This window comes from Magnolia sinica, unplaced genomic scaffold, assembly GCF_029962835.1.
Source record: "Magnolia sinica isolate HGM2019 unplaced genomic scaffold, MsV1 ctg142, whole genome shotgun sequence".
NCBI lineage: Eukaryota > Viridiplantae > Streptophyta > Magnoliopsida > Magnoliales > Magnoliaceae > Magnolia > Magnolia sinica.
The window spans coordinates 4600-16607 of record NW_026682768.1 but is presented as its reverse complement, the minus strand read 5'-3'; the positions used below and the strand labels follow the sequence as shown (position 1 = coordinate 16607).

Genomic DNA, 12008 nt, shown 5'->3' with positions numbered 1-12008 from the left:
AATCTGAAAGTCCATATTTACATTTGAAAGAGTTCGATGAGATAATAGCTACATTATGTTTTCCTAATGTATCTGAGGATACAATTAGGCTGAAACTCTTTCCTTTTTCCTTAAAAGAGAAAGCTAAGACGTGGTTACATTCACTACGTCCTAGATCCATTGGCACGTGGAACGACATGCAGAGGGAATTCATAAAAAAATTCTTCCCACATCATAAAACGATTACCCTCGAAAGCGATCATGAACTTTGCCCAAAAGGAAGATGAAACATTCTTTCAAAGTTGGGAAAGAATCAAAGATTTGGTAAGTACATGCCCACAACACGGATTTGAAACGTGGCGCATTACAAATTTTTTCTATGATGGACTGACATCTTCCATGCGCCAAATGGTCGAGACAATGTGTAATGGAGAGTTCATTAATAAAGATATCGACGAGGTATGGGACTACCTCGATAGTTTGGCTGAAAAAACACAATCTTGGGACTATTACCCAAAGTCGAACACCACGTCTAGGCCGACTCAATTAAAGGAGAAAGGTGGATTATACCTCTTGAAAGAAGAGGATGATCTCAAGTGTAAAGTGACTACGCTCATAAGGAAAGTTGAGGCCATGGAAGGAAAGAAGGATAAGGTCAATGAAATTGTTTGCGGCATCTGTGATTGCAACATTCACACAACTGAAAACTGTCCTACAATACCTGCCTTTCGAGGAGTGTTGAATGAACAAGCCAATGCCGTAAACAACTATCAAAGACCTTTTACTGGACCTAACTCCAACACATACAATCCTGGCTGGAAAAATCATCCAAACTTTAGTTGGAGGAATGGACAAACGGCGACTCCTCCAGGTTTCTTCAATCAAAATCCAAATCAAGTGAAACCTCAAGAGGAACCGGTTCAAAATCCCATACAAGAGCTGGCTCAGGCAATGCGGGGAATCACAGATTTTATGCAAAAGATAGATTCTCGTATGACGGTTATAGAAAAGGGGATGCTTCCTGCACAACCTCTCCCCAATCCTAAACCGCAATACGAGAATAATGATCCCAGCTCTTCAAATCAGATGGGACATGCTAAATCCATCACCACTCTTAGGAGTGGGAAGATCATTGATAAAACTCTTCCGGTTAGGCCCGAAAAGCCTCAAGAACCAAAAGAGAACAACAATGATGGATCCAGTGATGTCCCACAAAAAGTGGAACCGGAACTTCTAGAGAAGCCAGTTGCTCCATTCCCCCAACGGTTGGTTTCACCAAAACCTCTCTCTAACTCTCAGGATATCCTAGAGGTGTTGAAACAGGTGAAAGTCAACATTCCTCTACTTGATGTCGTTAAACAGATACCTTCATATGCCAAATTTCTAAAAGACTTATGCACGACCAAGCGACGGAAAATTATTCAAAAGAAAATCTTCTTGACTGAGAAAGTGAGTGCCATCCTGAAGCAAGACGTGCCGCAGAAATTCAAGGATCCCGGTAGCCCAACCATATCATGTGTAATCGGGAACCATCGAATTGATCACGCACTTCTTGACTTAGGAGCGAGCGTCAATTTGATTCCCTACTCGGTATACAAACAGTTAGGTTTGGGTGAATTAAAACCCACCCTAACTACACTACAACTTGCTGATCGCTCTGTTCGTGTACCAAGAGGGATAATTGAGGATGTGTTGGTCCAAGTTGATAGATTTTACTACCCTGTAGATTTTATCATCCTGGACACCGAACCCATCAATAACATGAGCACTCAGATTCCCGTCATTCTTGGTCGCCCATTCCTTGCCACGTCAAATGCAATTATCAATTGCAGGAATGGTATCATGACTATGTCTTTTGGAAATTTGACATTGGAGTCAAACATTTTTTTCAATAACGGCAGCAACTCAGAGGATGATGACGATTTCCACGACATTAACATGATTGACTCTTTCGTGGAAGATACGACACCTCTGACCTTATCCTCCGACCATCTAGAGACGTGCCTGGCCCACTCCCATGATTTTGATGATGACATGATTAGGGAGACGTGCGCCTTGCTTGATACTGCACCGGTACTTGAAGTTAACCGATGGAGGCCACAATTTGAAGAATTACCACAAACTGATGTAGTGCCTCTACCGTCTAATCTCAAGCCGCCGAAGCTTGACCTAAAACCTTTGCCCTCTGATTTGAAATATGCCTATTTAGGTCAGGATGAGACATACCCGGTGGTGATCTCTGCCCACCTGGAGAAAGAACAGGAGAGTATGCTTATATCTACTCTCATTGAGCATAAAGGAGCCCTAGGATGGACGATAGCGGACCTCAAGGGAATCGACCCCTCGATTTGTACTCACCGCATATATCTTGAGGATAATGCAAAAACCGCTCGGCAACCACAACGTAGACTAAATCCAAATATGAAGGAAGTGGTTAAAGCCGAGGTTCTTAAACTATTGGATGTGGGTATTATATACCCTATATCTGATAGTCAATGGGTGAGTCCAACTCAAGTGGTCCCTAAGAAGTCCGGAATCACCATCGTAGCCAATGCTAATAATGAACTCGTGCCAACTAGAGTCACTACTGGTTGGAGAATGTGCATTGACTACAGGAAGTTGAATACCGTCACGAGGAAAGACCACTTTCCTTACCATTCATTGATCAGATCCTGGAAGGTTAGCTGGTCATTCCTATTATAGTTTTCTTGACGGGTATTCAAAGCTACAACCAGATAGAGATAGCCCCTGAAGACCAGGAAAAGACCACATTTACATGTCCCTACGGCACCTTTGCCTATCGAAGGATGCCATTCGGACTATGTAATGCCCCTGCCACCTTTCAGCGATGTATGCTTAGTATTTTTTCTGACATGGTGGGGCAATATCTAGAGGTCTTCATGGACGACTTCTCTGTTTATGGTCCATCTTTCAGCAAGTGCTTGGAAAGTCTTAAATGTGTGCTGAAAAGATGTGAAGAAAAGAACTTGGTACTTAATTGGGAGAAGTGCCATTTCATGGTTCAGAAGGGAATTGTCCTTGGGCATATCATCTCGTCCAAAGGAATCGAGGTAGATAAGGCAAAAATCGATCTTATCTCTAACCTACCTCCACCCAAGAACATCAGAGACGTGCGATCTTTCTTAGGCCACGCAGGATTTTACAGGAGATTCATAAAGGACTTTAGTCTTCTCTCTCGCCCTTTATGTAATCTTCTTCAAAAGGATGCTCCGTACGAGTGGACTGAGCAGTGCCAGGAAGCTTTCACCAAGCTTAAAGGCACGTTAACCACTGCACCTATCATGCAGCCACCCGACTGGAGCCTCCCTTTTGAACTTATGTGCGATGCTTCTGATTATGCTCTTGGGGCGGTCCTAGGCCAGAGAAAAGACAAGAAGCCCTACGTCATTCACTACGCAAGTAGGACTCTAAATCCTGCCCAAGTGAACTACTCGACTACGGAAAAGGAACTCTTAGCCGTAGTGTTCGCCTTGGACAAATTTAGGTCCTACCTGATCGGATCCAAGATCATTATCTATACAGATCATGCGGCACTGAAATATCTTCTTTCTAAGAATGATTCTAAGCCCCGCTTGATACGATGGATCCTTCTACTCCAAGAATTTGATTTGGAAATTAAAGATAAAAAGGGAGTAGAGAACGTAGTGGCTGATCACCTTTCTCGCCTTAATACCTCTGATTCCCTTGAGGCGACCCATATCAATGACATGTTCCCTGATGAACAGCTGTTCAGAGTCTCCCATTCACCTTGGTTTGCTGATATTGCTAATTATCTTGCTACAGGTGCCATACCAACACAGTGGACTGCGCAAGATAAGAAGAAATTTTTCACCGAGGTGCGCAACTTTTTCTGGGATGATCCTTATTTATTTAAATATTGCCCAGACCAAATTCTAAGGAGATGTGTACCAGACGATGAGCATCAGAGCATCATCTCCTTCTGTCACTCAGAGGCCTGTGGTGGTCACTTTTCTGCTAAAAAGACCACGGCCAAGATTCTGCAGTGTGGCTTTATGGATTGGCCCACTATGTTTAGGGACACTCATGAGTTTTGCAAAGCTTGTGAGCGTTGTCGAAATTGGGAGCATTGTCCCGCGAAATATGATGCCTTTGAATCCCATTCTTATCATTGAAGCATTTGATTGCCGGGCATCGATTTCATGGGACCATTCCCCCAATCGTTTGGAAATCTGTATATTTTGCTCGCCGTGGATTATGTCACTAAATGGGTCGAAGCGATTCCGTGTCGAAAGAATGACCATCGCACGGTCATTAAATTCCTGAAAGAGAACATCCTTTCTCGATTCGGGACGCCTCGAGCCATCATTAGTGATGGGGGCTCACACTTTTGTAATAGACCATTCGAGAGCTTAATGAAGAAATACGGTATCTCTCATAAAGTGAGCACCCCATACCATCCGCAGACAAGTGGACAAGCTGAGATTTCCAATAGGGAGATTAAACACATTTTGGAGAAAACGGTTAACCCAGATCGTAAGGATTGGTCAATCCGATTGACCGATGCCTTATGGGCATACCGTACTGCATTTAAAACTCCTATTGGAATGTCTCCCTTTAGACTTGTCTATGGGAAAGCTTGTCACTTGCCTGTGGAGTTGGAACATAAAGCGTACTGGGCGATCAAAAATCTAAATTTCAATCTGGACAACGCTGGCTCGCTACGCAAACTTCAATTAAATGAACTTGAAGAAATCCGGAACGATGCGTACGTTAATGCGAGAATTTACAAGGACAAGATGAAAGCATTCCATGACCAACACATTTTGCGAAAATCATTCACGCCTGGTCAGAAGGTCCTTTTGTATAATTCTCGATTACATCTCTTTCCGGGTAAGCTTCGATCTCGTTGGACCGGCCCTTACATTGTTGTTCTGCTTATCCTCATGGGGCCGTGAGATAAGAGATCCCGACAATGGCAAGGAGTTTAAAGTAAATGGACATCGTTTAAAGCCATTTGTCGAGAAATTTGATTCAGAGGACATGTCCATGCCTCTGACTGATCCTGTTTACCAGGACTGATCTCCTAGCCCGATGGAGGTATAGGTAGGTTTATCGCTTTCATAGGATTATGGTAGTTGCTTTTGTCTGGCTGAAGACGGTAAACTTAGCGCTCCTGGGAGGCAACCCAGCTTTTCAACTTATTTCATTTTCTCATTCATTAGTTCAATGTTTGTGGGTAGCATTGCCGCAAACCCTCACGAGACTACAACTCGTCCACTAGGGGTAACCTAGGGGTTTAAAGGCTTGTTGCATGCGCTAAATGCAATCGAGAGCACCTGCGAAAGTGGTATAGGTAGGATTTTATTTTTACTTTTGTTGGTTTCTCTCTTGTACTGACTCTCTTTTACGTAGATATTTTTGGAAAACTTCCTGATTCCTTCGTCCAGGTACTATCTTCCCATCACTCCTCTTATATTTCTGTTGTCTCATGTGTATTGCATGTTTATTTCATTTACATTGAGGACAATGTAGATTTTTTGGTTGGGGGTGGGAGATTAGGTTTCCTAATCAGTGTTTTCTTGGTCTTGAGCAAACGTTGTGAAAATTTTTAATTTTTCAGGATTTCTGATGAAGTCAAGTGATTTTGATGGCCATCTAGGGCATTTAGAATTTCAAGATGCGTGATGTTGGTACTTCATGACTCTTGGATTCAATCATCTATTAAATTTCACAACTAAGTTTGAATTGTTAAATCCAGTATTAGAATTGTAAACATTGATTGAGTCATGAATTCCCAGGACACATCTCGCTTGCATATTAAGGTTTCAGTTCGATATTAAAGGACTAACTTGGTAATCACTAAACATGAAAGAAACCCACTTGAATCGAATGGATTGGGCGAACAGTCTTTACCATAGGTTTGCTCCCTATATGTGAGGATTCGATTCCCCATGAATGATATGTGAAAAAGTTGGGTGTACAGTCTTTACCTTAGGTTTGCTCCCTGTAGGTGAGGATCTGATCCCTCTTCTTAACATTAATTCTAATGAGAAAATCAAAAAAAAAAATAAAAATTTAAAGAATAAAAAGATAAGGTGTAAGCCAAGTTGGGTTATCATGATTTCTCTTCTTTGTTACCAATGATATTCTTAAATATCAAGGTAAATCTTAATGTTGACAAGTCGAGATTGGACTATACATCCATGGAATTCAATATTTAGAATTATACTAATTGATGGACTAATATATTTGAACTTGATTATGAAGTTTACCGTGAGCTTGATTTCAGGAAAAAGTAATGCCAACATTCATGAATCTTAGAATTCGAGTATCTGAACTATTTTTCATAAATCCCTTGAGTTGTAGAAATTATTCTGTAATTCTCAATTTATTTTTCGCATACTTTGCTCGGGACTAGCAAAATGCTGGTTGGGGGTTGTGTTGAGGGTCAAATATTGCATATCAGACCCATTTATTGCATGGATTTACAAGCATGATACCGTTTAATAGCCTGATTTAATTGTATTTGTAATGCAGGGTGTGTTTAAGAGCCTGGACTGAAAAAAGGTGGTAAATGCATGGATTTAACACTCTGAGGACACCCAAGGCAGGGGACGGACTCCAGGAGACGAAGATCGATGGAATTATGCATCAAGGATCCGAGGAAAGCAGGCCATTTACATTAAAGAGGCCCGAAATTGGTGAAAAATGAAAGATCACATAGTTCTTGCCATCTGATTGGCTCAAAACTTCATACTTGGCCTGAGGGCCATGAATTAACCGTACACGTAAATTTTCATCCATTGGATCACTGTAGAAGGGGCCCAACGGACAGATCAGCCCCTTTAATCATTATGTGGGCCCCGCCTGATATCTGGATATACTCCAATTTTGGTCTCAACGCCTTAAACTACGTGTCAAAACAGATGGATGGAGCAGATTTCTTACAAACATCACCAGTGGACCCACGCATGCAGTGCACGTGCAAGGTGCACAAGTACACCGGACGAGTATAAACATTAAGGAAGTCGGTCAGCAGGCGCTGACCGACTCAAAACTCGGATTTTTTTTATTTTTACGCAGCAACGGACGCTGGCCATCTTTAAAAGGAAGGAAAAGAGGAAGGAAGAGGCATCCACGGTGAGAGAGAGAGAGAGAGAGAACGGCTGGGGGAAACAGGCAGTTTTTCTGCTGCTGCTGTGCGTGGTTGGGAAAAGGGCTGGAAGAGTGAAGACAGGAGGGGCTGCACGTCAAGGAAGGCGACGTGGGAGGCAGAGACGTTGGCTGCTGGGATTGAGAGAGACGGGACGGCTGGAACGGGAGGAAAAGCTGGGTTTTCTCTTTCTTCCCTTCTTATTCTTTTCTTTTTATTTTATTTTATTTTATTTTATTTAACCAACCCATCCATGTGTAGCTAATCCTCTTAGCTAGGGCTAAGAGGTGAAGCTTGTAGCGTGATGGGAAGATTTTGTTGCCTTTAATTCTATTTTAAACTGAATAGATTTGGTATTGGGTTGATTTGATGGGAATATTTTTTTTTTTCTTTAATGGCATGTTGTGACTGAAATTACAATGGGCTTGCAATGGCTTTGAATATTCCTCTCCCCTTTTAATGTTTATGACGTCAGGAAGCCCTGTTGTTCACCATCGTCTCATGGGCATGGTAGGATGACAGTACCTTCCTGATCTTCATACATTGTTAATTGGTTGGTAATTAGTTTAATTCTATTGTTTACTCTGTCTCCTGGGCATGGTTTGGTGATGGAATCCATTCTAATTCATACACCTTTCATCTCTTGAAACCTATATCAATGGCAGTTCAGTAAATTTCCATAATTTGTGATACTGGCATAAGATCTCCCTAATCTCTACAAGTGGATCCTCTGAATCCCTAGTTTCCTTTCTCTGAATTCCTTAAAGTTTTAGATAATTATTCCATAATTATTTTTTAAATTCTACTTTGTTTAGATCGCATCTTAGTCTATTTCTAGTTCTACTTGGTTTCAGATAACGTTCAGTCCCTGTGGATTCGACCTCGGTCTTACCGAGTTTATTACTACATCACAACCCCGCACTTGGGGAGTGAAACAGATGGCAGGGGGAAGGGAATCCCTCGATCTGAAAATCATCTCTGCTTGGGCCTCACTACCCTCACCTTAGTGGTAGACTCTGAGGAGTTTCAACACGAGGTCATGGGTTCAATACCCATAGGTGGTGAAATCCCACTACGACGTGCGTTGGTGTGTGCGCCGGGTGCGTGTCTAAAAAAATAAATAATAATAATAATTATTATTTTATTTTTTTAAAAGATCCATTTGTAGTTACACCAGCTCCACTCTCTTGAGATCGGCCCAACAACTCTCATTTCATTTTGATTCCAACCAGCTCTAATAGACCTCTCTGAGCAGAACGTCAATCAGCCAATTTGATGGGCTGATGACGGTTGCCACACCTCGTCTGTCCCAAGACTAGTTTGGCTATTAAACCATCAGTTAAGAGCTACAATTGAAAGAATATACTGGAACGAAGTACAAAGACTAATAACAAAGGACCCTTTTTGTCTCAGAAACTACATCTCCACCATAACAGCTTTCATGAATAAATATCACCATGGAAAGGTGTTTGTAATCCACACCTTGGGAGGCATTGTACTAGTACCTCTAGCTTGATTTAACTTCTTGGTTTTTGCAATGTAACCAAATGTAGTGGAAATAGGAGACCAGAAATGGAATGTGAAACATTATCCTGGTAAAATGTTCTTCTTTTAATCTGTAACAGTGTACTTTGATGCTCTGGTAGAGTGTTATGGTTGATGTGCAAGCACTATGATATTCTACATGTGGCGTATATGTAACTCAATTAAAACTGTTCAAATGGCTATCCTCAATTTAGATGTACCATAGATTTTAAATTGCATTAAGTTGACTACCTAACTATTAAGATGTGGAGCCACATCTGGGATCGTCCTCGACCGGTCGTGAGCCATGCTCGACCGGTCGTAGGGTCCGGCTCGACCGGTCGTAGACCGGCTTGACTCAAAGTCCAGCGAACACTGTTTTTTGATCCCGAGGTGTTCGACCGGTTGTGCAGGCTGCACGACCAATCAAGGTTACGCAGATTCTTTCCGTGATTTTGCGCAGATTTCGTGTCGCAAGTCCTTTCGCAACTGGAATGCGGAGAGGGGAGTTTCCTAAACTATAAACATGAGTTCCTAGGGTTTTTCATATAGTGAGAAAAAGCAAGGGAAAATTATTCTAAGGTGTGGGCAAAAGGGTTTTCTATGTGCTTCAAAGGGAGAGGTTAGTATATTGCTTTGTAATCTTTGTTCTTCATAGTAGAAGTTTGTATTCGTGGTTTTTTACCCTAATTTGAGGTTTTTTCACGTATATCTTATCTTGTGCTTTGTTTTGAATACTTTGATCTATTTCTAGTTTATATTTCTTCCTGTTTATCGTTTGTGGGTGAGGCCTGAGATTTGATCTATGCTCACTGCGTTATTGGCGTGCTGCGCAACACTAACTAGATGATTGGTGGACATTTAGTGGATAGTTGGAATGAAAATATTCAATGGTGCAGATTCAGCGAACAAGCAAGCTGATCTTGGAATGACTGAGTATTGATAGTGGGTCCAGAAATTTGGAAATTTTAATTGGAGTTGATGTGTGCCGCATATTTCTGAGTGATTGCATATGAAACATTGCAGTCTGCCATAGTATCAGATATCTTCCTGTCACATATAATGCCATAAATATTAAAGGCTTTCTTGTGTAGAAACAATTAATCGCAGTTAAAATTTCACGAGGAACTGTACAATCCTCACCCGATGATTTGGATTTTCGGTTTGTACATTCGGCCCTGCAGTTTACAATCCAAACTGTTGATCTGATGGGCAACAGCCAGAACAGAATATTAATAAGATCTCTGGATTAGACACTCCTAACCATCTTATAAATCAATTTCCAGCCCAACATTTGAAGAGATTGGATTGTTCTTTCAAGGATATTTTTTGAGTCATGATCCATCCACTGTGGGGCTCTCATCAAAGCAACGGTCCTGATCATGAACCTTGGCCCCGTTTGCACAAACTGAAAATCTGAGGAATCTTTGTATATCCTAGGATCAAGGATCACATAGTTCCTCAAAACTCAATTACATTCAATTGGCTGACATTCATATCTTTACATGCCATGAACCACAAATTGCAAGTCCTGAACAAGAAAATTTACATTCAAACTTCCAAGCTTTTACTATTTATACTCCTTTAAATACAATATCTAACCTAAACACTAATCTAACCACCCATTCGAGCTCTATGATTAACATAGTTTATGAACTGTCTACAAAATCTCGTGGATTAAAGAAGAAAACAAGCCATATATACCCCGCACACATGCCGTAGTGGGATTTCACCACTTATGGGTGCTCGAACCCCAGACCTCGGCCTCGTGCTGAAACTCCTGGGAGTCTACCACCGCTGTTGATTACTCAGGTTTAGACATTCTTCTAACCAGAGCTAATTTAAGAGGCTTAGTGTTTCTAAGGTTTTTGTGGTTGAAATCTTTGGACGCGGGCTTTGTTGGGTCGGCAACGAATGCAGGTATTTGCAATTCGGGCAAGACGGAGAGGACTTGCACAGCATGACAAGGAGATGGCACTTAAGACATGCCACAGCAACCATGTTGCTGCTTGTGTTGTAGTTCTTATTTGCATCTTCAACCACTGTAGCGCTGTTCCCATCAGAATTGGATAGTGTTGAAATGTTGAGCTCCAAGTCTATCTTTTGGTCTTTGGGCCAGTTCCAGCTCTTCTTCAAGGTCTTCCTATTCAAATAGTACATTCTCCCAGACTGCAAATCAAACCCAACTAATATTAGATTAATCATGAGAAAACAATTAAAACACATGATGGATAATTTCCTATGGAATCCAACTCACTCGTAATCATCACTTTCAAGTATGTCAACATGAAGTATGGGCATGTACTTGTATGTACGTGCACATGAATACATACAAACATATATATATATATATATATATATATATATATTTGTCACAACACACACACACACACACACACACAGAGAGAGAGAGAGAGAGAGAGAGAGAGAGAGAGAGAGAGAGAGAGAGAGATACTTCAAGATCTAGGCATTGTTCCCAGTCCAAAGGCAATGGGTCTTTTAGCTGAAGCTCGATACTAGTTTGAATCATGGGATCAGTCTTTAATTGATCGAATGCATACTTCCTCTTCCGACAAGGATTCGCTTCGGACTCCGACGACGAGCTATTTCCGCACTCCGCAACAATGAATCGGGAGGGGCCCAATGAAAGCTCAGGACGATCTGCCACCCTCCAAAGCCTCATTTTCTTGTTCTTCTCCTCTTCCCCCTTCCCCAAAGAAAGTTCTTGCTTTTGTTGTAAGAATTCCTTAATCATCATCCTCTCTATCCTATGACACAATCTAGTACATGAGCGTGAAGATGGAGAAAGACCAAAATGAGGAAGCCTCCCTAACAGGTGAGTGAGAGGCAAGTTGAGGGAGGTTGAGGCTTGAAAGAGGTTGGGATTTTAATGTGGGAAAAGCAAACCAAGTATACACAATCAAATTCCTTCCTCTTGATTGAAAGGGTCATGCAAGAGGGGCGTGTATACTTAAGAGGGGTTCTTAAATGGCCTTCATCGAACCCCATTAAAAGGAGGGCAGGCCGAGCATTAAAGTTGACAAGTAGAGAGCCCTTAAATGCCCAAAAATCCTATTTCCCACTACATTCAATAAAAATCACTACATGACCCACGTCAATATCTCACTCAAACTACCCAAAATCTAACTCCTAACGAAAGCTTGTAGTAAGAACTTCTAGAAACGTTGCTTCATATCTACTAATGCAGTGATTACTATATTTGAATATTGTGGTTTAAGAGAACATCGACTCTTTTCAGACTCACCAGTGTTGGCTCTACTAAGATAGACTCGTCCGCATAACTCAACCAACCGTAATTTAATGTCTATGATTCTTTTTCTTTTAAAAGATACAATGTTAGTTTAAAATG

General features: G+C 41.4%; 1 protein-coding gene and 1 non-coding gene across 2 annotated transcripts; both read right to left on the bottom strand.

Annotated features, from left to right (window-relative positions):
- Nucleotides 1-224: 224 nt before the first annotated feature.
- On the bottom strand, nt 225-329 carry LOC131236056 (small nucleolar RNA R71). Its single transcript, XR_009166516.1, has one exon. It is a non-coding gene; the product is annotated as a small nucleolar RNA R71 (small nucleolar RNA).
- Nucleotides 330-10171: 9842 nt separating this feature from the next.
- Nucleotides 10172-11609, bottom strand: LOC131236055 (protein CURLY FLAG LEAF 1-like). The gene is made up of 2 exons (XM_058233146.1): nt 11094-11609; nt 10172-10807 (listed from the first exon to the last, which is right to left on the bottom strand). The coding sequence occupies exons 1-2, from the start codon at nt 11394-11396 to the stop codon at nt 10475-10477; spliced, it is 636 nt and encodes a 211-aa protein (XP_058089129.1). The 5' UTR covers nt 11397-11609; the 3' UTR covers nt 10172-10474.
- Nucleotides 11610-12008: the final 399 nt, after the last annotated feature.